This window comes from Primulina huaijiensis, chromosome 3 (genome assembly GCF_012295235.1).
Source record: "Primulina huaijiensis isolate GDHJ02 chromosome 3, ASM1229523v2, whole genome shotgun sequence".
Classification (NCBI taxonomy): Eukaryota; Viridiplantae; Streptophyta; class Magnoliopsida; order Lamiales; family Gesneriaceae; genus Primulina; species Primulina huaijiensis.
The window spans coordinates 22,861,905-22,886,098 of NC_133308.1; the positions used below are offsets into that span (position 1 = coordinate 22,861,905).

The 24,194-nt window shown below is 36.7% G+C and overlaps 3 protein-coding genes across 3 annotated transcripts; 1 reads left to right on the forward strand and 2 right to left on the reverse strand.

Moving 5' to 3' along the window:
* Nucleotides 1-1,486: 1,486 nt before the first annotated feature.
* LOC140973811 (mitochondrial metalloendopeptidase OMA1) lies at nucleotides 1,487-4,465 on the reverse strand. The gene is made up of 3 exons (XM_073436883.1): nucleotides 3,228-4,465; nucleotides 2,837-2,985; nucleotides 1,487-2,046 (listed from the first exon to the last, which is right to left on the reverse strand). The coding sequence occupies exons 1-3, from the start codon at nucleotides 4,188-4,190 to the stop codon at nucleotides 1,797-1,799; spliced, it is 1,362 nt and encodes a 453-aa protein (XP_073292984.1). The 5' UTR covers nucleotides 4,191-4,465; the 3' UTR covers nucleotides 1,487-1,796.
* A 509-nt stretch (nucleotides 4,466-4,974) lies between these two features.
* Nucleotides 4,975-10,732, reverse strand: LOC140973812 (DEAD-box ATP-dependent RNA helicase 7-like). Its single transcript, XM_073436884.1, has 14 exons — nucleotides 10,047-10,732; nucleotides 9,314-9,448; nucleotides 8,821-8,961; nucleotides 8,615-8,726; nucleotides 8,358-8,428; nucleotides 8,065-8,219; nucleotides 7,809-7,920; nucleotides 7,394-7,495; nucleotides 7,221-7,281; nucleotides 6,966-7,134; nucleotides 6,787-6,883; nucleotides 6,609-6,703; nucleotides 5,875-6,008; nucleotides 4,975-5,343 (listed from the first exon to the last, which is right to left on the reverse strand). Exons 1-14 carry the CDS (start codon nucleotides 10,539-10,541, stop codon nucleotides 5,114-5,116), a joined length of 2,109 nt encoding a protein of 702 aa, XP_073292985.1. The 5' UTR covers nucleotides 10,542-10,732; the 3' UTR covers nucleotides 4,975-5,113.
* A 301-nt stretch (nucleotides 10,733-11,033) lies between these two features.
* LOC140973813 (K(+) efflux antiporter 5) lies at nucleotides 11,034-17,432 on the forward strand. The gene is made up of 20 exons (XM_073436885.1): nucleotides 11,034-11,410; nucleotides 11,600-11,643; nucleotides 12,122-12,189; nucleotides 12,299-12,383; nucleotides 12,492-12,553; nucleotides 12,747-12,822; nucleotides 12,982-13,056; nucleotides 14,003-14,074; nucleotides 14,162-14,245; nucleotides 14,334-14,402; nucleotides 14,509-14,586; nucleotides 14,680-14,768; nucleotides 14,854-14,950; nucleotides 15,397-15,450; nucleotides 15,695-15,790; nucleotides 15,891-16,079; nucleotides 16,148-16,225; nucleotides 16,648-16,692; nucleotides 16,771-16,866; nucleotides 17,051-17,432. Exons 1-20 carry the CDS (start codon nucleotides 11,191-11,193, stop codon nucleotides 17,078-17,080), a joined length of 1,707 nt encoding a protein of 568 aa, XP_073292986.1. The 5' UTR covers nucleotides 11,034-11,190; the 3' UTR covers nucleotides 17,081-17,432.
* The last annotated feature ends 6,762 nt before the right edge of the window (nucleotides 17,433-24,194 follow it).

A 24,194-nucleotide genomic window follows, 5' to 3' on the forward strand; every position in this document is an offset into this window, starting at 1 on the left:
TTGCGGAATAAAATAACCAACAAGAACACAAAGATTTACGTGGTTCACCCAATATAGGCTACGTCCACGGAGCACTGCAACTTTTATAACTGGAAGAAATATTACAACAAGTGTATACACCAATACACTCAATATTTCTCACACTCCCAACCCGAGTATACCGAGAAAATAATTTCTCTAACTCACACAAAGAGAATTCCCGCACTCAAGAAAAAAATACACTCTTTTTTTCTATGCACTCTCTTTTTATCAAAGCTAAAAAGCTTTTGATTTTGGGATACAATAACTGAAGGAATTGAGCTCTATTTATAACTAATTCCCTCGTCCAATTTTTAAAATCAATCGATGTGGGAAAAGATTTTATTATTATTTTATTTAATGTGGGTCCCACCACATTAAATAAAATCTTACCTAACAATAAATACCCCCATTCAAGAACCATTGAAGGTTACAACATGACATTTGCGAGTTTTTTTTTGTTGGGGAACAAGATTGTTATAATTGAATTTCGAATCCGAAATCTCATGACGCTCGAGTTTCAGTGCATATGATGCTCAGCTTTGCCATCAAATGGTAGGACAAAGTTTCCATGACCTTATATTTTGTTTCTCCAGTCATTATCTGTTCTAGAGTTCATCCTTGTTATTATTATTTGTTTTAAGATTAATAAAATAGATTGGTTTTCGAAATTGATCATGTTTCGAAATTTTATTTTTAGATTACTAAGAAAATCATCAATGTTACGTTTTGGGAGCGATTGAACTCGTATACAATTTGAAAGATTTAGTCACCATTAATGCAGTCTCCGGATATGCAAGCAGCTCAATGTCTTTTAAGTGTAAATAAGCTCGTCTCATTAGCATACTGAAAAATAGATCAAGAAAATGAGATAATGTTGAGTCGATGATGAATATACTATATTCATTGAAAACTCAAAGAAAATTAGCAAAATAACTCGCCGCGACGAGTTTCAGATACAATAAACGAAACGAAAAAGAAGATGTGTCGTGGTACAGACGTCTGCCAAATTCACCAAAACCATTCGTGTCTTGAATCTGAAGTTTTCATGTCGGTCGATATCAAAGGCATTGCACCATATAGGCTGTGTCCCTTTAGGCTGCTTATTCCTGATGAACCAATTTCGTGATGTCGATTTATATGTAAAAAGATATAGTACAGCTCTAAGGCGGAGATTTACTGCATGTTAGCACAAATGTTAATATAACCTTGTGCCTGGAGGTGTACCCATACATGTTTAAAAAGATACTGTTTCTTAAATTGAATTAGACTTGCTCAAAGCTTTCAAGCCGTGGATGAATCAGTTGATTAATGTAATGCATGTGCGTCGTCCGCTAAATATAACTAAATAATAATTATATTGATGCAGTCGATAAATAATATTATTCGATTTAAGAAAATCACGATAATTAGTTATTTCAAGTAGTTAATCCAATAATGTATCAGTCAATGCTCAACAAATACTCGACGACGGGTACAAATGGGTTTGTTTATTCTCAGTATAGTACATAATACAATGTACGTATCCTTATTTGTAATGAAGAGATACATGGTATGAAATGTAAACTATTTTACCTGCAAAAAATCAACCAGTCAACAACCAAATAAAACCCAAGCTGAATCAAGGATTCGAGCGTTCAGCTAAATCACACAATATATAGCTAGTATCTAGAAGATTAATCTTAATATCACCCCCTTTGTTGCAGATCAAAACGTATACAACCAAAATTGTCCGCAGGTGTCGTCGCTATTTCGCTGAAGAGGCATTACCGATAACTCTAAAGAAAACCCTCAACCCCTCGCCCAGACTGCACCTCACGATAGATGTTGAATGCTTCTTCCATAACTTTAGCCTGAGCTAATGTTAGAGCTCTCTTCTTGCCAGAAGGATGAGTAGCAAGATAATCTTGTAATTTTGAATCGCCCACTATTCTTCCCAACTTCTCGTAGACTTGGGGAGCCACACGTGGATCGTATCCAGCTGATGCGATCAGCAGCAGTCCAATATAATCGGCCTCCATTTCCATTCTGAGATTTGGATAAAAAGAAAATTTTAGTTTGGTTTAATTTCCTTTCCATTTTCGAGACGTCAAATTAAACAAAGCAGCCTTACAATTGAACTGGCAGATAAAAAGAAAGAGGTAAACCTTCCGAGAAATATCACAAGAACATGATGGAACAATTTGCTATCAAAGTCGATGCTTGGATGTTCCTCAAATATTTTCTTGAATCTTTATTCATAATATGATTTGGTAGGAATTTTTATTGCTCAAATAACATTCCAATCATACAAATTGCAGTTAATAAGAATAAAACAGCCCTATTGTGAGACTTAAGGAACATGTTAGTTCTGAAGAACACAAAGAAAACCGCAATTGGCTCTCGGATGGCAACCAAAATCAGCCTAAATTAATAGTTGTGTAATATGGTCATGTTAAGACTAAATATCCATATGGACGTCATTCATCTATTTATTTTCCATTAGATCGGCCAAAATAATGTCTTTATTGTTAATGAAATTCGTTTCTCATCAAAAAGGAACTTACTTGCCCCAAACAACAAACATGTTTACTTGCTACGATCTCACGAAGCATTTGTGGCCGTCAGGTATTTAAAATGACAACAAACAGCAACCAGGAATCATGATGATTAAAGAAATAGCACAAAAAATCCGAGAGTTGAAAATATCTGAATCGTTAGAAGTTCAAATGAGGTAAGAAAAATGGGCTTTAACTTTTAATTAGACCACCACATAAAATCAGCACAAATATGGAGAGACAAAGCATTCCCACAAAAGAGAACATCTAGTTCAATATACCTTCTAGAGAAAGGAAGCCTGAGGAACAGATTCGACATTGTGTTCACAAAGTCAGGTATGAAAAACTGATAAAGAATCAACTGTAATATTGTCAACCAGAGGTTTTTGGATATCTGTTCAGCCGAATGCCTTGCAATAGCATGACTAACCTATAGAGTAAAAAACAATGCAGATTACATCAATAACAAATAAAACAAATAACCAATTAATATAATCACAGGAAGCAACCCACAAGGGGGGCAGAGCAGTCACCCTCGAGTGAAAAAAGTCATCTTCATACATATTTTTTTTCTAAAAACACAAGTCCTAACCCCAAAATATCTAATTCTATGGTAGCCCAGAAAAATATTTTTAGTCAACAATACGAACATATACATAAGAATGTGTGTACCTCATGCCCAATAATAGTAGCTATCTCAGCATCAGCTCTGAAATGGTTGAGTAATCCAGTAAAAACAACAATCTTACCACCAGGTATACAGAAAGCATTAATCATAGGCTCATTAACCACAATAACCTCCCACTTTAACCCCTCCAAATGTCCTGTTTCGGATTTCACCCCCTTCTCTTGACCCTTCTTCCTACTCTTCTGAACCCACTGATCATCAAGAATCTCATCTTCCTTATCCCACTTATGTTCACTTTGCCATATCTCCTCTTCGCCAATCTTATCACTCAATGCCCTGACTGTCTCGTGTGTATTAGCCTCACTAGGCTGAATCACACTTTCAGGAGAGTATCGAACATCACTCCACACCTCTTCTTTCTTGAATCCTCTCTCCAAAGCCTCGATAATATCTTGGGATATTCTTTGAATCCTAATGCTATCCGGATGAAGGGGAGGCAAGATTCTACCCTTGAACTGATTCTTTACCTGCTTAAACTGATTCTCACCCAGCTCTTTCTCTAGACTTCTAGACAAAAGCACAAAATGGGTTCTTTTTGTGTAAGGTACAGTCTCCAAATTCCCAAAGTATATGGTGATAACAACCCCGGAGCCAACCAAAACCACAATCAAAACATTTCTTGGAGAGAACTGAGACCAACGCTTATATCCCCTGGGTTTGAAGTGGTAAATTTGGTTCCTATCTACATAGTAAAATCGTTTTGCCCCATTAAGGAAAGGACTCTTGCACTGACGTTGTTGAAGCAAATTTGGTAAAGCAGAGTTTCTGAAAAGTGGTTGAGAAAATCCACAAATACTTGAATTCCGAGAAGTGGGTCTGATACAAGAGGTGGAAAAATGGGTTCTCGAGAGAGCTTCCTTATTGGGGTTTCTGGGTACAGAAATCTTCGAATTAAAGCTATGCAAAGCATCATATATCAATCTCGACGATCTTCTATACCATTCCATTATGTGAATCAATCAAATATGGTGATTAACAATGAAAATAGGGGTATGGGGCTCGAGATTTGAATGAAAGGGGCATATGATCGATGGCTGCTACAGAAAATGGTGGGAACATTGAAGATATCCAGAAGCAGTAAATGATTCCATGTAATCCACACGGGACGGAAGAGGTTAAGTTCTTCGCAGATTTACAATGGAATCGAGCAGCCGAGTTTTTTTTGGTTGTTCTTGAGCTACTTGGTGTGGAATGAGGTTGCCAAGCGTCAAGGGATAAATAAACCGGGCCTGAACCTTTTCAGATGGATTTACTCTTATTTTTTATTGGGAAAATAATATTTTAGCTTAACAAATTTCCTATCTTCTTTTGTAATTTTGATATTTTATTCTATGTGGCACAAAAAACACTAATATTCATGAAAACAAAAATGATTAAAATTTAAATTTAATAAAATTTAATAATATCAAAATCGCAAACAAACCAAAAATACGACTAAAATTATCATTTTTTTATTTTAAATAATATTATTGTTTTTATCGAAATAAGAATTTTAGTAAAACTAAATAGCCGAGATTCAGTATATACAATATAAACGCAAAATATAAATTTTACAGTTAAGATTACGATAATTTTCTAATTACGGATTATACATGAGAATCGTAAAAAATCCTTTTTTACAATTTTTTTTCTCAGTTCCATACGTTATCAGTAGACAAATCCCCCAAAGGATCAAAGCTAATATTAAATAAGAATATCGACAAAATTTAAACAATTGAATCAACCCACTCAAAATTAAATCAACTTAAGAACACTTATTATCATTTAAAGAATAAGGCAATAAAATGTTATGAGAGCCATTTAGTGCTCGAGTACAAGTTTTCTTCAGCAACAAAATTTTTATGCCCCAGCGGGGCATGCTGGATTGCTTTCACCATTTGTGGCCGGCATTGCCACGACCTCTACCTCCTCCACCACGGCCTCGCCAATCGGCAAACCCTCCTTTACCTCCTCTTCCAAAAGAAAATCTACCATTTTGCCTGTCTGAGAAACCACCACGTCCACCACCACCAAATCTTCCACCTCTAGCCGGCTCTCTTTGTTGTAAACTAGGTAATAATTTTACCACCTCCAAGTTCACCCCAGCAGCACTTTCCTGGCCTACAACATGCGGTAAACATCAGTTGTGTAACAACTCAGAGGAATCCAGATTAAATAGCATATGAACAAAAACTATTTGGTATTAGTGTTTCGAGGAAACGTCATCAGTCTTTTTAAAAGGTGTTTCCACAAAATGAATGGGCTTTACAACTGTTTTCTGAAGTTACATTTTCAACCATATATTTGACGCAAGTAAAAACATGACAAGTAATTTATTTAGCTTTTTAGATTAGTTTGTGTTCGTAAAGATATTTAAAATTAAAAATACAGCTTATCATATCAGAGTGTCATGGAATAATAGGATTCCTTCTGGGAGTGGTGATAAATAGAAAGGATCGTAATAATAATGGTGTAGGAAACTGAAATGTAGGAAAAAGTGAACAGGTAAAGAGTTTAGTTTTAGAAAATAAATTGAGAATGGGGTGAAGATTGTTTATTCATTTCGATAACAAACACAGGTTAGAGGTATTTCAAGGATTCTTTGCATTGCAGAGTTCTTCAACTTTCATTAAATGTCAGGTAGGAACTCACCAGCAATGAATGTGTCCAGATCTTCGGCAGCCACATCAAAAACTGCCCCTGTCCCATCAGCTGTTAAAGAAAGTCCCTTGATTGACTCAACTTTTTCTTCAGGTAAAAATCTTCGTAGAATCCCATAAACATAGCTGGAACGTCACAAAGTCAGTAAGAATGGAAAAGGTGGAGCACATACTAACAAACATAAGGAGCTAGTCGAGTGCAACCAACATCTCCAGGAAATCATAAATACCACTAATTATAAACCTACTACTACACTATAACATCAAACACAAAATACAGAGGTAATAACTAGACTGCAAGAATTAAGATGATTCCATAATCAAAAGACCATGGTTTGTTTTCACATACAAAATACAAAATATTGAAAGAACTACTTAGAGAAGAAATTTTACACTCCTCGTATTGCAATAATATATCCACAAGACAAATGAGAAAAAAAAAATCTCTTCATGCTTCGTAGAAGTCGACCAAAAATTGGAAGGAGTTCTCTGCAGAAATCTTGCCATACCTAATACAATCATGTTGCAGAAATATATTTGCTAAATTTATACAAAACCGAAAATTTTCTCTAGGTTTCAAGGGTAACTTGTCACTTAGAGTATCACAGAAGTGGGGCAATAAATCAAACTTTCAACAAGATCCACATATATGCAGTGACCTTTCACATATGCCCCAGCACACCGGTAAAATAGATTAATTAAAGATAATGACTTGCAAGAACTTACGATGGTGAGTGAATAGGTCTTCCACTTTCGACGAAAATTGTCACAAAGTTTTCCATAGAAGTGAGAAGTGATCTGCTCTTGATCTCGGTATAGCCCTGCATAACAAACAGAAAAATTTGAGGCAACAAAGGAAGTCATAAATTTTCGAGTAAAACGGAAACAATATATAAAAACTTACAGCAGCCTTGGCCAGAGCTTTTGCGAGTAATTCTGCTGGTGATAAATCAGACGAGTTCAGCAGCTCTTCAGCCACAGCCTTGAACACCGGAATGACACTGCAAGTCAGAGCAATGGATATCTTTTTCAATTTCCGTGAAAACATATACTTCAAATTTTCTTGATCATAATGCTGCATACCTATCAGAGATCTCGGTGATCTTTTCTGCAGCTTCCAAACCAGCAGCTTTAGCTATATCGGCTGGTTGTGGAGCAGATATGTGTTCAAATTTCACACCTGATTCTCTTTCAATCCTTGAAAAGTTCGATTTCCTTGGATCATAAAGCATCACAGCAACACCACTTTTGCCTAAAAAGGTTTCAATGTACTTCCTCAATGGACATGCACCATAAATATGAATAAAAAATGCAAACGATCATATTATTAGCAATCACCTGCTCTGCCTGTTCTTCCAGATCGATGAATGTACGCCTCTACATCACGAGGAGGCTCACACTGAAGCATAACAAATATTGTCATCAGACTTCCATGTGAGGAGTATCATAAGCGCTATATATGTGTGTGTATCGCTGAATCATGTTGTGAGATGAAGAAAACAAAATAGTACCTGAATTATTAACTGAACATCATCAATATCTAATCCACGTGCAGCGACATTGGTAGCTACGAGTGTTGAAAATTTTCCAGACCGAAATCCAGAAAGGGTAACCTGAAAACATCATAACATAGTTTTACAAGGATCTCCATGGGTGTCTTTCAATTTTGTTAGGCCTAATTGTAAATGTTCCTCACCACCGTATAACAAAGAATATCATTGTGATTGAAATCTCAATTTACCATTCAATCAAAATGCTAGAAAATCAGTGGTGTAAAGCTAAGACATGAACAGTAGGGTCATTATAGGAGACAATTTCTATACAATGAATAAAATCTAATGACAAGAGAGGACACATTTTAAACCAATTCTTCTTATTTTAACACATGAAGATAGAACACATAAGTGCTCAAGGATAACATCTTACTTCCCGTGTTGCCTGCTGTATATCCCCATGCAAAGCTCGTGCTCCAGGCAGTAATCCAGCTAGTGTAGAAGCAGAGTCCTTAGTCTCAGTGAAAATAATAGTGCGGCCTCCACTATAGAAATTATTCCGTGGAAAATCGGTGAGGGGATGATAACACGAGACAAGAAATAGATAGGAAAGAGAATTATCATACAAAACAATTAAATTCCAAAGATCATGTAAAATTATTGGATGCAGTTGACAGAAGCAAATCAACCTGCTGTAGCAGCGAATGATATCAGGAATAAGCTGGGATCTAGCAGAACTAGAGCAAGGAAGAACAATATGCCTCACACTGGTGCTAGCCTTCATTTTCTCATTTCCAACAAGGTCAGCTGTCTTTTTATCAGGTTTTAAAAATTTAGCTGCAATCTGGCATGACAAATGCAGGTTTTGTTCAAAAAAGGGGAAGGAAAACTGACCAAAATGAAGGTTTGAATAACAAAATTATCACGGCATCTTCCGCTTCAAGGAAAACACAAGAAACAAAGAAATACAAGAAAAACTTACTTGCTTCACCCAGGCTGGTAGAGTGGCACTAAAAAGGAGAGTTTGGACTTTACTTGCATCTTCTACCTTGCCTTCAAATGTATAATGAAAATGAATTATAATAACTTAAGATTAAGAACAAAACTAAGATTAGGAAATAACTAAGTACCCTGAAGAAGTCTAAATGAAGAATAAGGTCATATCCAAATGCAAATGCTCGATCGATGATGTTGCAGCAAGAAGAAAAAATAGAAAAAATATTTGTCAATCTAACATACCTAGAATAAGTTCAACATCTTCAACAAAACCCATCCTCAACATTTCATCAGCCTCATCAAGTACTCGGAACTTTAGTGCCCTAAGATCAATATTTCCCCTCTCTATGTGATCCTGCAGATATATTCCAAACTCGCAATCTATTTAAAAACTATACAGAATTGTCCATCAAAAAGTAGGAAGAAAGTTGCATTAAATAAAATTATACCTTGATACGACCAGGAGTACCAACAACAATATCAACACCTCTTTTCAATTGAATATGTTGCGGCTGGTAGGGAGAACCCCCATACAGGCAACATGAATTCAACCCTAATGCTCCACCATAGGCTTCAAAGTCAGAAAACACCTAAGATCATATTAACAAAGAAATGTAGGGACCAAAATATATAAGACATTGATACTCAGAGAAGTAATAATCAGAAGAATCTCGAAAAAGAAAAGAAACATGGAGATATTGTATTGGAATCTGGAATATGTATTCAGATCTTGGATTCAGGATTCCATACAGCAAAATTGAAAAGGAAGGGCAAAACAATTTTTTTCAGTGATCGCGATAAACATAAAAAGAACATTTTATGTGGTTAACAATCGTGAAACTTCTTTTGAATTAATCAATTAAGGAAATAAGGAAAAATATTATTCTACATTTCTTCACAAAATTACTAGTTACTAGTTACCCAAATATAGAAGATAAATACCTGTGTGGCCAATTCTCTAGTGGGTAAAAGCACAAGAACACTAGGTGTCCTTCCATATCCAGTTTTTCGGGATGCTTTTGCGGGTCCATTTGTCAATGATTCCAATATGGGTAACACGAATGCCAATGTTTTCCCCTGTTATCATACTTTTAAAATTAAAGAAAAGATGTAGAATGCATAATCAACACATAAAACACAAAGGAATTAAATCATATCTATTTGTTTATTCAGAGATAAACAGGTGTCCACCAGAGTCAGGAAACTATAAATCGAACAATTAGCTATTTGGATTTCAACAGTAGTTGCATAGTAGAATGAGTAACCACTGACAGCCTACATTCACATTCATTAAGAAGTTGCATCCCGATAAAGTACAACAGATTGTATATTTCCTGATTACATCAACTCACTTACACCAGCTAAAATACTAAAATTTTGTCATTTCCAGCAGAACAACGAACATTATCAAAGCCATCGTTTTAAGGAAAATGCAGTCCCTAGAAAATAGAATCCACTGATAACAAGCTACAAACATCCTGCCTTCGTCCTGTCACTGGAGAGTATATCAACGGAAAAACCTTTTGATGTGAATTCAACCAGAGAAAATCAAATAAAAAATCCAGAAAATCAAATAAAAAGCCCACAAAAAACCCACAAATTCAGAAGCCAGATAGCATGAATTGTAACATCAATTCGCCAAAAAAAATCTTACTAAACCAAAAAAAAACCTAACCTGACCAGTGCGCGCCCTTCCAACCAAATCCGAACCATCCAGAACAGTATCGAACGTCATCGCCTGAATAGGAAACAGCGATTCGATCCCTTTCACCTTCAAAGCGTCCCTCAACGGCTTCGATATCCGGAAATTAGACACCGCATTGGGGTTCTCATCCTCCTCCTCCTCGTTCAATTTCATCCTCTTTTTCTTCTTTCCTAGATCATTCATCGGCTCGCCAATCTCCATACTAGTTTCGCTCCTCTCCTCCTCATCATCATCATCGTCAATTTTCAATGCCTTTCGCTTAGTCTCTTTGCTCTTTTTCAAATGGGTATTGGAATTCGAATAGTCTGTATCAGGCTTAGAGGTTAGTTTAGTCTTTTTGCTCGACTTTTTCTCTTTCTTGCCATTTTTCTCCACATAATCCTCCTCAACGGAGCAAGCTTCAACATTTTTCATCTTCAGCTTCTTATCGGACGATGGAGACTCCGCCGCAACCACCGAAGGCATCGTTGACTATACGTAAACTGCGTGTATGTATATGTGCGTGTGTATACTGTGTGTGAGAGAGAAACAATTGAGTTCCGCTGCTGCAGGGAGGGTGTATCAATGAGACGCAGCAGAGCGGCAGCGGCGGAGAAGAATCAAGAGGAAAGAAAGAGTTTAGGGTTCGCTATTTATAGGCGATTACGGTGGAGCGATTTCTGGCCGTTGGATGCGTCGGTGGGCAGTAAACTGAAAACGCCGGGCAGATGGGGGTTCTGGGGAGGTATTTGAATTGGGCCTCATTTTTGTAACCAGGCCCAAGGGTAAAATTGTAAATTTATGGCTCTCTCAATTTTTTTAAAATTAAATTTAATTATAAGTTTTGAATATATTTAAAAATAATTAGCAAACGTTTTACTGACTTCATGCAGTGGACACGTGTCAATAAATGATTTGCTGCAAGCAGAAGCAAGAACCTGTCATGGGATCTCGCGTCTTTAATTAAATAATCAAATTCCAACTAGCCCAATAGATCCAGGGTTGCTTTCGATACAAGATTACATCAAATCCAATCCCTTTTGCCCCCAAAACTCTATCATTATTCAAAAAAAGAGAATAAATTTTTAAAAAGATGGGTTTTTTGGAATTTAATTGAAGAATTTATTGACGGGAAATGGGGATGGTGAAGAGTTGTGGAGTTTTGGTTTTGATTCTTGTAATTGTTGTTTTTTGCTCTAGTTTTGGTGTTTCGGCGACATCGGAGAAGGAAATTAGGGAAAGGTTTTATGGGGATTTGGTAAATTCGACGGCCGCTGATAATGGAGAGGGGAGTATTGCGAAGATGTTTGATCGTGTTTTGGAAAAAGAGTTTTCTGAGAATGATCAGCCCGAAGGTTAGTTGTTTTTCCTACTTTGATTTCGGTTTAAGTTTTACTTTTTGGAAAGAAATGGTCAAATTAGGTTTTTGAGATTGGCTGGGGGGATTCTATTTTTTTTTCCGCACACTGTTTATGAAGTAATTTCTTCGGGTGGTAAACCTAGTCTTTTGTTACTGCTTTCATTTTTCATGTTCATTTATCAAGGTTCTGGCGAAAGCAGCTTCAATAGCAGTGTAGCTGATCGACAGGTCTGTTTATTCTTCTTTTGATTTTTGTTTGAAATGCATTGAAGTGGGCATTTTAGTTTTTTTTTTAATCAGAACTTAAAGCTGTATAGATTTTCTCATCTACTTCATCATAAAGAGTTAAAGTTTATTTATTTATCCATCTGGTTTGTGTTTTCGTGCATCATGCTTTTGAAGACTCGTGGTACTCTCTCTTCATACTTTGGATTACTCTCAGCAGAAAGAATTGAATGCGATAATAGTTTTGCTAAAAAAAAAAATGAATGCAATAACACAGAGATATTTTGTGAAAGGTAGTTGGTTTTTTGGTCATTCCATCATAATCATAAATAAATAAATAAATAGCTGGTGATTTTTTGGACAGCATATGCTTTGACTCTATGTTCTTGTTTATCTTTCAGTTCGTCATCGATCTATTCTTTATGAACTGATCGATGTTTATAATTTTTTGCTAACATTAGATTCTATCATGACTGGTCAGGCTGAATTGGAGACTGTTGCCAAAATCACTCATGAGAAGATAAAGAAGAACGAAACTAAAGAGGCCAAGTAAGGCAGTGAGCATGAATTTGCTTCTTCAATTGAATAATATATATTTTCGTCAATTTACAAGAAAATGATTCCAGTATTTTGAACCTCTTTTACACTCATTCTCCAGTCGGACCAAAATTTTCCAGCTTCAAGATGTATTCTCACTTGAGAATGAAGATTCTGATGACATGACAACTCTGATTGATAAAAAGGTTAGACTTTTTTTATGGGCAACGATGTTAAGACAGGAATTCTGCAGCAAATTTTCAGTGTTGTTAGCGATGAATGAATCCTTTCTCATTCACTATGCTTTATTGCAGGATAATGTGTTTGTGATGTCGAATAAAAAGTCAAAATATCCTGTGCTCCAAGTAGATTTTAGGTAAATCTACTTAAGCAACTCATGCGAGAGAGGGTGTGTTAACATACAACCATACAATGTTTGTGTGTTCTGCCCTTCCCGCCCACGCATATTGATGGAGTCGGGGAGTTTTGTATTTTGTAAATACTGCTGTTCAAACTTGGCATGGTACATAACTACATATGACATCATATACAATGTTGAAATCTTGTAGGCTGATTTCAGACTTGGTAGTTGTGATCGTCTCTGCTGCCATTGGTGGAATAATCTTTTCATGTTTAGGACAACCGGTTGGTAATTTTGCTTGTTGTAAATACTGTTTTATTCCATTATTATTTATTCCCTGTGCTCTCTGAATTATTTATTTTGCCTTTGGCTACTTTTACCTTAAGTAAATTATGTGTTTTCAAGAACAACAAATATTCTTATCTTTTGGGTTTGGATAAAAGGTTATTGTTGGTTATCTACTTGCGGGATCAATAATTGGACCTGGTGGTTTAAAATTCATCAGCGAGATGGTACAGGTGTGTTATTCGACGATGTTCCTTTATTGCTAAAATAATTCTAAGTTTCCAAAAGGAATGTCTTATACTTTGCTTCCTTTCTGCTGTTTGGATGTTGGAAATCTTTAGCTGAAAGTGAACTTTAACATAGGTCTCTGAATTCTCCGCATTCCTCTTTTACTTTTAAATTTAGCATTTGCACCAACATGACCTTAAGCATTTTGTTTTTTCAAAATTTATGTGATTTAAAGTTTTCCTTATTTGTTAGATCTCTTAAATTTTTAAATGAAGTGAAAACTACATGGCTAAATTCTGATTATTTACTTTTCTGACATTATTACACTGTTACCTTTTAGATCAATTTTTGCCAAATCAAGGTGGTATTTGTTTTATGTTCTTATACCTGGAAAAAACAGGATTTTTATCAATGAATTTCCATCTTTTTTAAAAATATATAAATATGTACCGGATGTTTGTATGTATCATTTCATCGTGACAATTTCATTGTTTCTTGTTGAACCTTTGGATGGATAAGTTTAGATTTTCTCCTCGAGTGCTCAACAAGATGCCTACCTTAATATATTTTGTCTTAAAACTTGATTCTTGTGAGTTTTAGCTTTTTATCGGAAGTAGGAGATAAAAATCAGTTGATATTCTGTCAAATTTATTGCTTGCTTTTAGATCGGCAAGAAGTTTGCCAAGTGATTCACAGAAGACATTATCTCTTCTTTATGGTCTAATATAACTCAATTGTGGCCTTCATTCCTACTCAAATAGAACATTTTTTAAAAATTATAGATACTGTTAACTAATTGCATTCTTTGAATTGTCTCTGTTTTATTTCTTAGCGGTTTTACCATAATATTTAATAGCAAATTCTTTTTTAGCAACGAGTTAGGGTCAATTTTATACACTACTTTTTCCTGTATCCCAATTATCTCCATTTTGTTTTCCATCCATATTTCAGTGTGAGACTGTGGCTCAGTTTGGAGTTGTCTTTCTCCTATTTGCTTTAGGGCTGGAGTTCTCTTTATCAAAGGTACAATTCCTTTTGTTATGTCATTATTCACAGCATATTTGTCCACCTATAGTTTCTGGATTGTCCTAATATATGTAACTGATGCAGCTTAAAGTTGTGGGACCTGTCGCTGTCCTAGGTGGATTTCTTCAGATAATTATTCTTATGTTTTTATGTGGTATAACTGCAATGGTAAAAATCTGATATCCTACATCTTGTATATTGTTTGGACACTTGCTTTGGCATTTTATGCCAATGACACATGATTTGATGGGCGCAGTTATGTGGAGCAAAATTGTCAGATGGTGTATTTGTCGGCTGTTTTCTCTCAATGTCGTCAACTGCTGTGGTATTTATCTGATTTTCTTTTACAAATAATCAGCCACGAGCTTTTGTATTGTGTGCCGATGGACGTAATCACGTAACAATTAATTTTCTGGCATAATTCCTCACAGGTTGTCAAGTTTCTGGTTGAGAGGAACAGTAACAGTGCCCTTCATGGTCAAGTGACAATTGGAACTCTTATTTTTCAGGTTGATTTGAATCTTCCTGATATAGTTGGCTAAGTTATTATTTTTATTACCATTGGGTGAATATTATTATTTTCTATTCAAATAATATTCCAGGACTGTGCTGTGGGTTTGTTATTTGCTTTGCTCCCTGTTCTAGGCGGTAGCAGTGGCATTTTGCATGGAATGGTCTCTCTGGGAAAAGTGTAAGTTCATCTTAGAGCATTTGTTACTACTTACTAGTCTGCCACACCATCACTTTCTTGTTCAGTTGTTTGGTATTAATTTCAGGCTACTCACTTTGTCCATTTATCTGGCTCTGGCTTCTGTGTTGACTTGGATTTTTGTTCCTCGGTTTTTGAAGTTGATGACACAGCTATCGTCCCAAGTGAGTAATTATAAAAAAAAATTTACTATTCTTCACAGTTTTTTTTGTGTGTTTAATTTCGAAGAAAACATGGTCTGATCCTAGAAGTTTAATCTGTTGTGTAAGAATTTTTTGACATATTCACGAGTAATGCTTAAGTTTAATTGTTGTAGTTAGTTGAGAAAATGTTGTTGATGTAGTATGATTTAATCCAGTACCAGGGTAGTCCTCTGAGTAGTTATCAATCATTGGTGTAATTAATGCTCTAAAAGAGATATTAACCTCAAGTAGGGTCAATCGTCGTGTGCTAGTTAAAGTTGTTTTCCAATCTTATGGCTGTAAGAATAGAAAAATGACCATAAGATTATTTTTGCTCTCATTTTTCTTGCACTCTGGGGTTCTAAGATACCTTTTGACTGTTGAAATCGCCCAAATCTTACTTGTGTGTTTGTTTATGTGATAATTAGACAAATGAACTCTATCAGCTGGCTGTTGTGGCTTTCTGCTTGATGTCAGCTTGGGTAAGGACGGCGTAATCCCGACTTTTTATGTAAATTTTCTTTTTTTATTTTCCTTTTTAATATGGTTAACCCTGTAAACACCTTGTTTGTGGTCCCATTTATGGTGAGTAAGGTGAAAAGTCAAGTCTAGAAAATTATGAATTCCTGATAATCAGATTGTCATGGGGTATATGTGTGACTCTCGTGACATTTCTATCAGTAAATCAAGTTATTGAGAAATAAAAATCTCATCTTGGGTTTTCAGTGCAGTGATAAGCTGGGCCTTAGTCTTGAGCTGGGTTCCTTCGTGGCTGGGGTCATGATATCCACCACTGAATTTGCACAGCATACCTTAGACCAGGTATTTTCCTACAATTTTTTCTTATGAACTGTTTAACTCTAGTTTTCAGTAATTCTGAATGAATCATTCGATAATTCTTTGAGTACATGTTTTTTTGTAGGTCGAACCGATTCGTAACCTCTTTGCTGCTCTCTTTCTTTCTAGTATTGGAATGCTCATACATGTACAGTTTCTCTGGACACATGTGGATATATTGCTTGCATCTGTTCTTCTGGTGGTGGTTGTTAAGACAACAGTTGCTGCAGTGATTACAAAGGCATTTGACTACAGTCTTAGGACATCATTTATCGTAAGTCTGACCTTTCCTATTTTTCTCAATCAAGGATCTCTGACTTATGTTTGCCATGTGCTTTGCAGGTTGGTGTGCTATTGGCACAAATCGGGGAATTTGCTTTTGTTCTCCTTAGTCGTGCATCAAACTTACATCTTGTTGAGGTGATTTCTCACTATTTTCAATCAGATATGGTCCTGACAATACATGAATTTTTTTGTTCCACCTCCTTTGTCAAGTATGGTTCAATATGTGTTGGTGTTTTGAATTTGACTTACTGTTGTGAGTTTTAATTTAATGAAATTTTACACACAATTGCCGTGTAACATTTGGTGAACATTTTCAGTTTGGCCTTTAAAGTTTGACATGCAAGGCATGAGCAGCATTTATTATATCATGATATGCATTTGTTGATTTATGTTCAGAATCACATTTTTCGAAGTAAATGAAACTGCATTTCATTTGCTAGCTAAGGAACATGCTACTTGGGAGTCAAAATGCTCTTCATGATGCTAATATATTTATACCATGAATCGTATTTTTCTTCGTTCCATTCTGACTTTGGATTCTTTTCAAAAATATGTAGGGTAAGGTCTATCTTCTTCTACTTGGAACAACAGCTCTCAGCCTTGTAAGTTTTTTCAATGTTCAAATTTACTCCAAGAATCCCCATAGTCGCCTACTCACAAGCCATCTCTTAACACTACAGGTCACAACGCCCGTCTTATTCAAATTGATACCTGCTTTAATGCACCTAGGTGTTCTTATGCACTGGTTTCCTTCAGAGACCGTGACTAACAACGAGGTGATTGTATAATCTTCCTGGCCCATTACTTCAGAGACACCGGCAATTATTCAAATGAACAAAATATATGGTGCATAAGATCCGAACTGCCTACAAGTCAAAATTTCTAGGCTTGAATCTCTGGATTATCTCATATTTGACGTTACACAATCAACTAACATAATACTAAACTCATTTTCTGCAGGAGAAAGTCTCAATGACTCGAAGCGCGTGAAATCTTTGTAATTACATGATTTCTTTATGGTCTGACTAGCTCACGGTACAATTAGAAGTGGATCATATAGACAGTTTTGTTATAGAAAAGCAGCAGCAAGACTGATGGTTCAGGCATGCATCAAAGCGTGTTGGAGAGACTTGGCTTAGATTCTGTGTGCATATACACCTTTGGTTATATTTATACAAGCATTTGACCGTAGTAGTTAAATGCTTAGAGCAAGATGTCATTCGGGTCTTTGTTCTTGTCACAGATTTCGTCTATATATTATCATTAGTCAATTATTTACCACACGGCCGCCATGTTGCTTGGGTTTGTGTTCAGTGATTTGTCAATGGAAATTATACCCTTTGTTTTTAAAAATTCAACCGAAATTGACTGATGAACTAAAGGTTCTCGGTGTTTCATTTATGACTTGGAATGCTTTCAATCTCATTGAGTCTGCTAATTTAAATTCTTGTATGAAAGGAATCCCGTAGACTTCTTGCGAATCAAGACCATCAACATTCAACAACCCTTTTAAAGATTTCTCATTTCTGCACTAGAAAACCAAACAGCATAAATGATCCATAGTGTTTGAAGTCCAACATGAACAGCAGCTTGAATGACAATAAATGGTTTTTTTAGATTGTTACGATTGAGTTTGAAATACAGAACTTTGTCTTTAAACTTAAAATTTTAGTATGAGATAAAGATGGTTGTTTTTGGAGTCAAAACAAAGAGGGGGCAATATTTTTGAAAGAATGTATGCAACAGCTAAGTGTCTTAAAAACATATAACAGGGCTATGCAGATTGTATGATATGACAGCTATCAGCCTATCACGAGTCCTATTATGCCTTAATAAATTCTCCTCCTTTAATTTCTTAACGACAAAACGAAGCCCATTTTGTCCCAACATTTATTACTTACGATTTTTAACTTTTTAAATGAGTGACATGGTGTATTTTAAATATACATTGATTCAGTTTTAAAAAAATAAAATAATTTGTGTATGTATATCGATCTACTTATTTTTTATTTTTTAAAAATTAATGAATTTAAATTCCAACTTCTTTTTTTTTATTTGTAAATAGCCTAAAATATAAACAACATTAAAACGGTGAACGATCAGTGATTTAGATATATATCTATTTTAAAAATTTATCTATCGAAAAATTTGTATAGATTAAAAAATTTAAGCCTAAAAAATATTATATTTCAAATTAATACACGTACAAAAAATAATTTTATTCCAAAGCCAACCCATAATAATTGAAATTGAATTGTGACCCATTATTATTATTATTATTATAATTATTATTATTATTATTATAATTGTTTTGTAGCGGCCTGGCAGCCCTAGTTTTGTATGAATAAAGGTAAGTGGAATAGGGCATGAAGGGATATCAGCGTAGAAGTCATTGAAAGAGACTCAACAGCCAACACTATCCCTTTCAAAGATTTCAAAAAGAAGAAAAAAAAGAAATAATGGAGGATGCAGAGGAGCGGGGCCCAGTCTGACAAAGCTGGTGGTTCCGCCCAATAACAGCCGCAGTCTGACGGCGGAGACGCGGCTGCTGCGATGTTTGTTTGCTGCCTGCCACCGCTCTTCGAAGGCTGTGCATGATGCTTTTATTTTATTAGTCGTAGCCTCTGCCAACTTTTATGCTGTGGTCCTGATAAACCATAAACGCTTTGCATATTTGTTCATAAAAACATTTGTTTATTGAGGAGGTGTGAGTAAGACGATCTCACGAATATTTATTTATGAGATGAATTAATTATGTTTATATTTATAATAGAAAATAATATTTTTATTTTAAAATAATATTTTTTTAATAAGTGACCCAAATATCATATATGTCTCACAAAATTGACTTGTAAAATCGTCTCATAAACATTTGGATCGGACAATTATCCATAACACCCTGTCTTCGAATTTCGATGTAAATTATTTATATTATTTTAGAAATTCCAAATAGTAAAAAGAAAATATGACAATCACACAATTATTATTTTTTCCCATTATTTTTTTTTATATACCAAGGGATGAGAAACTCGAATTTAAGTCATTGCAAGTGAGATAATTGGGTCAATTGGCCAGTTTTTTTTTTAAGTGTTTGTTGTCTAATTTCACCGTTCTTCAAGTACTTACCGTACATATTTATTTCTTCGTATCATATACATCAACTTTCAAAACTTATTCAAATATATATCCAAATCACTTCAATAAATTTTCTCCCAGTGTTTTTATTTGAATTCTTTTAAAAAAAAAAAATTGGGATGGATGAAACCAAAACTCGCGTCATTTCTCATTTTTAGAATAAGATCGATGTAAGTACTCAACCTATTTAAACGAGAAATGTTTGCCACTTTATGAAAATTAACATGCAATCATAAATTGTATAAATGGTTCTTAAATCCGAAACTTCGTCTCAAATCTGGAATCTTTGTGTCATGAGATATTACGTTTTGTTTGTTTTTAGGTTTTTGAGCCAAATAAAGATTTAACGTACTCTCGATAATAAACTCTTGTTTCTTTGAGGTAATTTTATTAAAACCAAAATCTTGAATTCAAAGCGACTTGATTTTGAAAAACATAGCCTAATCAGGAATTGAAAATAGTGATGTGTATATATCAATGGCAAAAACTTGTGTGATACGGTCTCACGGGTCATATTTTATGAGACAGATCTTTTATTTGGGTCATTAATGAAAAAATATTACTTTTTATGCTAAGAGTATTACTTTTTATTGTGAATATCGGTGGGATTGACCCGTCTCACAGATAAATATTCGTGAGACTGTCTCACAAGAAACTTACTCTATATCAATAATCAATTAGTTATTTGAGGGTTTATCACGCAAGAAAGATATTGCCCTTTTCCGTTTAGAAATGATAAAACGATCTCATGGTTGTGGTTAATTTTGAACTCCTGCGAAAAAAAATATTTTCTAAAATTGTCGAACATAAATTTTAATCTTAAAAAGATTCTTTTAGTTTGGGCATTCTAAGTTACAACTTCAAAAAATGAAAGAAGTTAATATATATTGACACAAATATGAGATAATAGAATTATATTATCCCACGTTTTTTCATCTTCATTGATGCGATCCGGGTGAAATGGACGAGCCGGGTCCGGTGCTCCGTCGGATCTGCTATCAAGATAATGAAGGAAATAAGAGCAAATGAGAGTTTATCTGTGATGAAGATATATCTCTGTAATATGGCTCCAGCTGTAACCTGCACACAAGGAAAGAAACTCGTGAATGGGCGCCGGAGGGGTGTCCGGCGTGGCCACTCCGATGCTTAAGTCAGCAGGGTACTCAAGCTATAAAACCAATGTAGTCAAGTGATGACTGTGTGATTGGTGTGTAAAGGGGACAATAAATGAATGAATCCTCAATGCAAAGAGATAACGTGATATTTATAGTAGGAGAAGTAATGATGACCTCGTTCTTCGTGCTACCTACTAATTATAGTAGGGCGGCTGATTGTACCATATATCCTGACATGTCAAATCTCATATTAGTCACATACCGTCTGTCTGATTTTGTCAACCACCTAGTACCATAGATAGGACGGCCGCACACACACTACTTTGTTGGTGCAATTAAATGCATCACTCATATCGAGATGGTCCGGGTAGAAAGTCTCTCGGAAGCTTGCATGGAGCCCGGGCGCACAATAGCCCGGGGAGAAGACGTCCCGGGCATTCAATTGCTCGGCCTCTAGTGACCCTTCTCGTAGATTATCCCAAACTTTGAGCTATCCATCAAGTGTCCCGGATCGTCTGTGACCCGAGCATAATCAATACCCCTGACCCGGGTACAACCCATGACCCGGGCTATCCCGGGGGTATCATCACTCCCTCCTTAAATAGTCGGGCTAAAGTCATACTCGCTGTCCCGATTAGTCTTGTGTGCCCGGTCAGGGAAAATACTTTGATAGAAAGATAATCAATTCCAGATTATAAAAGCATCGGGGGCTTCAAATATCCCAGAGATGGGATGAAGTGCCGAGAACTCAAGTCTCTCGGACTTAATGAATGGTCGAGGTGCGGAACTCCGAGCCAGGTTACAGATCCCTGGACTTAGCAGACGACCGAGGTACGGGTCCCCGGGCCAGGGTACAGATCGCTGGACTTAGATAATGGTCGAGGTACGGGTTCTCGGGCCAGGGTACGGAGCCCTGGACTTGGCAGATGGCCGAGGTACGGGTCCCGGGGCAGGGTACGGAGCCCTGGACTTAATGAGCAACCAGGGTACGGGGCCCTGGGTCGTGGAGGGGTCGAGGTGCGGAGCCCCGAGCCAGGGTGCGGAGCCCTGTACTTAATAGATGACCGAGGTACGGGTCCTCGGGCCATGGTACGGGTCCCTGGACTTAATGAGCAGCCATGGTACGGAGCCCTGGGTCTTGGAGTGGTCGAGGTGCGGAGCCTCGAGCCAGGGTGCGAAGCCCTGGACTTAATAGATGACCGAGGTACGGGTCCCCGGGCCAGGGTACGGATCGCTGGACTTAATAGATGACTGAGGTACGGGTCCCCGGGCCAGGGTACGGGTCCCTAGACTTAATGAGCAGCCATGGTACGGAGTCCTGGGTCTTGGAGTGGTCGAGGTGCGGAGCCCCGAGCCAGGGTGCAGAGCCCTGGACTTAATAGATGACCGAGGTACGGGTCCACGGGCTAGGATACGGGTCCCTGGACTTAATAGATGACCGAAATACAGGTCCCCGGACCAGGTTACGGGTCCCTGGACTTAATGAGCAGCAAGGGTATGGAGCCCTGGGTCTTGGAGTGGTCGAGGTGCGGAGCCCCGAGCCAGGGTACGGAGCCCTGAACTTAAGATAATGTGCCGGGGCCTCATGTCTCCCGGACTTAAGATAATGTGCCGGGGCCTTGTGTCTCCCGGACTTAAGATAATGATGCCGGGGCCTCGTGTCTTCCGGACTTAAATTTTTCTGCTTCTCCTGCTATATTAGTTTTATTAAAAACAAATCACTAACCTGGAAATACTGAATCCGAATTCATTTTTGGTATAGAGAAACTTCTCTGGTTGAGATAAATTAGGTGAATAATATAGCTGTATGCTACTGAGTGCATAGCAAATACTCTTCCACGCCAATCCGGAATAGCTGCTGAGCTTCGAGCTCATATAAAATCCATATATAAGATCTGAGTGCCGAGCTGGTCGGACTTGTTTTTGAATGGAAATCATATCTACGTCTTAAGCTCAATTTCCCACAGACGGCGCCAATGATGCGATCCGGGTGAAATGGACGAGCCGGGTCCGGTGCTCCGCCGGATCTGCTATCAAGATAATGAAGGAAATAAGAGCGATGGAGAGTATATCTGTGATGAAGATATATCTCTGTAATATGGCTCCAGCTGTAACCTGCACACAAGGAAAGAAACTCGTGAATGGGCGCCGGAGGGGTGTCCGGCGTGGCCACTCCGATGCTTAAGTCAGCAGGGTACTCAAGCGATAAAACCAATGTAGTCAAGTGATGACTGTGTGATTGGTGTGTAAAGGGGACAATAAATGAATGAATCCTCAATGCAAAGAGATAACGTGATATTTATAGTAGGAGAAGTAATGATGACCTCGTTCTTCGTGCTACCTACTAATTATAGTAGGGCGGCTGATTGTACCCTATATCCTGACATGTCAAATCTCATATTAGTCACATACCGCCTGTCTGATTTTGTCAACCACCTAGTACCACAGATAGGACGGCCGCACACACACACTACTTTGTTGGTGCAATTAAATGCAGCACTCATATCGAGGTGGTCCGGGTAGAAAGTCTCTAGGAAGCTTGCATGGAGCCCGGACGCACAATAGCCCGGGGAGAAGACGTCCCGGGCATTCAATTGCTCGGCCTCTAGTGACCCTTCTCGTAGATTATCCCAAACTTTGAGCTATCCATCCAGTGTCCCGGATCGTCTGTGACCCGGGCATAATCAATACCCCTGACCCGAGCACAACCCATGACCCGGGCTACCCGGGGGTATCATTCCTTTTTATCTTAATCTTAAAAATATATATATATATGAGATCGTCTGCATGTCGAACAAAAAATACAAAATCATGCATGTATCATGTTCCCATTGGCCATAACAATATTTTTAGAGTGGAAATAACAATTTTTTGTGTCCTTCAAAGAATATATATTATGAGCACTCTAATATACGATACCAACCCGCAGATGAGGAGCGTGAATCGCACGCGCCCCAACCCCTATCCTCACAGGACCACCGTAGACCAGGACTCCACATGCATGCATAAGTGAATAGTGATTTGCTCAAGAAATGTTTCATCTACCAAACATTAAATGGCTCAAGTAAGTATTTTCTTGAAGTTAATATTAAATTTTTTTTCATTTTTAATTTTTTTTACAAGTTTTAAAAATATATATTGATTTTGAAATCCTAATAAAACGAGCTGCAAATAAAAAATGAAAAGTCGTTAAACCATTGTTTGTTGACGTTGTTGGAAAACAATCAAAACGTGATATTGTCGAATAATTATACAACTCAAACGATTTTAGTTATATCATCACAAACTTTGATTATTTTAGATAAAATGATGAGTAATCATCTTTATAATTCCTTCTTATGCGAGTTGCAAATTGCTATAATTATTAAGTTAGCCCAGAATTGTTACTGACTAAAGTTCTGAAACCTCAGAAAAACAAATGTCCATGGAGTTAACAAATGTCCAAGGAGTTAAAAGTGCTTGGACGATTTGAGAATTTGACCCGCATTTTTTAAGAAATTAATTCGCTATCCACGACCATTTATCATAGAATTTGGAAGAAAGTGATAGGAGGAATGAACAAAAAAGAAATGGAAATCATCCTAAAACTCTACAACAAATCATACAGCGAGATGTTTTCTGCAAAATTTCATTAATTCAAGTTCATTATAGTTCATTTATTTGTAATTATATGCAGTACAATTCACTTGGTAGTTTTTAGCATGAAAGGAATATTTTATTCCTTTATTATTTTGATAAATTGATATTATCAATTTATGATTTTGCCTTTCTAGATTATTGTTTGATTTATTTATAGATTATGAAATCTTTCTTGATTTATTCTTATATGATAAGATCTTGGTTGATTTATATCT

Coding starts and splice junctions, on each gene's coding strand:
- LOC140973811 (XM_073436883.1), bottom strand. CDS start 4,190: ATGGAATGGTATAGAAGATCGTCGAGATTGATATATGATGCTTTGCAT. Junction 2,986..3,227: donor CTACTATTATTGGGCATGAG/GTACACACATTC, acceptor TTTACTCTATAG/GTTAGTCATGCTATTGCAAG. Junction 2,047..2,836: donor AGGCTTCCTTTCTCTAGAAG/GTATATTGAACT, acceptor TCCAAATCTCAG/AATGGAAATGGAGGCCGATT.
- LOC140973812 (XM_073436884.1), bottom strand. CDS start 10,541: ATGCCTTCGGTGGTTGCGGCGGAGTCTCCATCGTCCGATAAGAAGCTG. Junction 7,921..8,064: donor ATCATTCGCTGCTACAGCAG/GTTGATTTGCTT, acceptor TAATTTCTATAG/TGGAGGCCGCACTATTATTT. Junction 6,009..6,608: donor AGACCTATTCACTCACCATC/GTAAGTTCTTGC, acceptor GTGACGTTCCAG/CTATGTTTATGGGATTCTAC.
- LOC140973813 (XM_073436885.1), top strand. CDS start 11,191: ATGGGGATGGTGAAGAGTTGTGGAGTTTTGGTTTTGATTCTTGTAATT. Junction 11,644..12,121: donor GCAGTGTAGCTGATCGACAG/GTCTGTTTATTC, acceptor ATGACTGGTCAG/GCTGAATTGGAGACTGTTGC. Junction 14,075..14,161: donor TGGAGTTCTCTTTATCAAAG/GTACAATTCCTT, acceptor TAACTGATGCAG/CTTAAAGTTGTGGGACCTGT.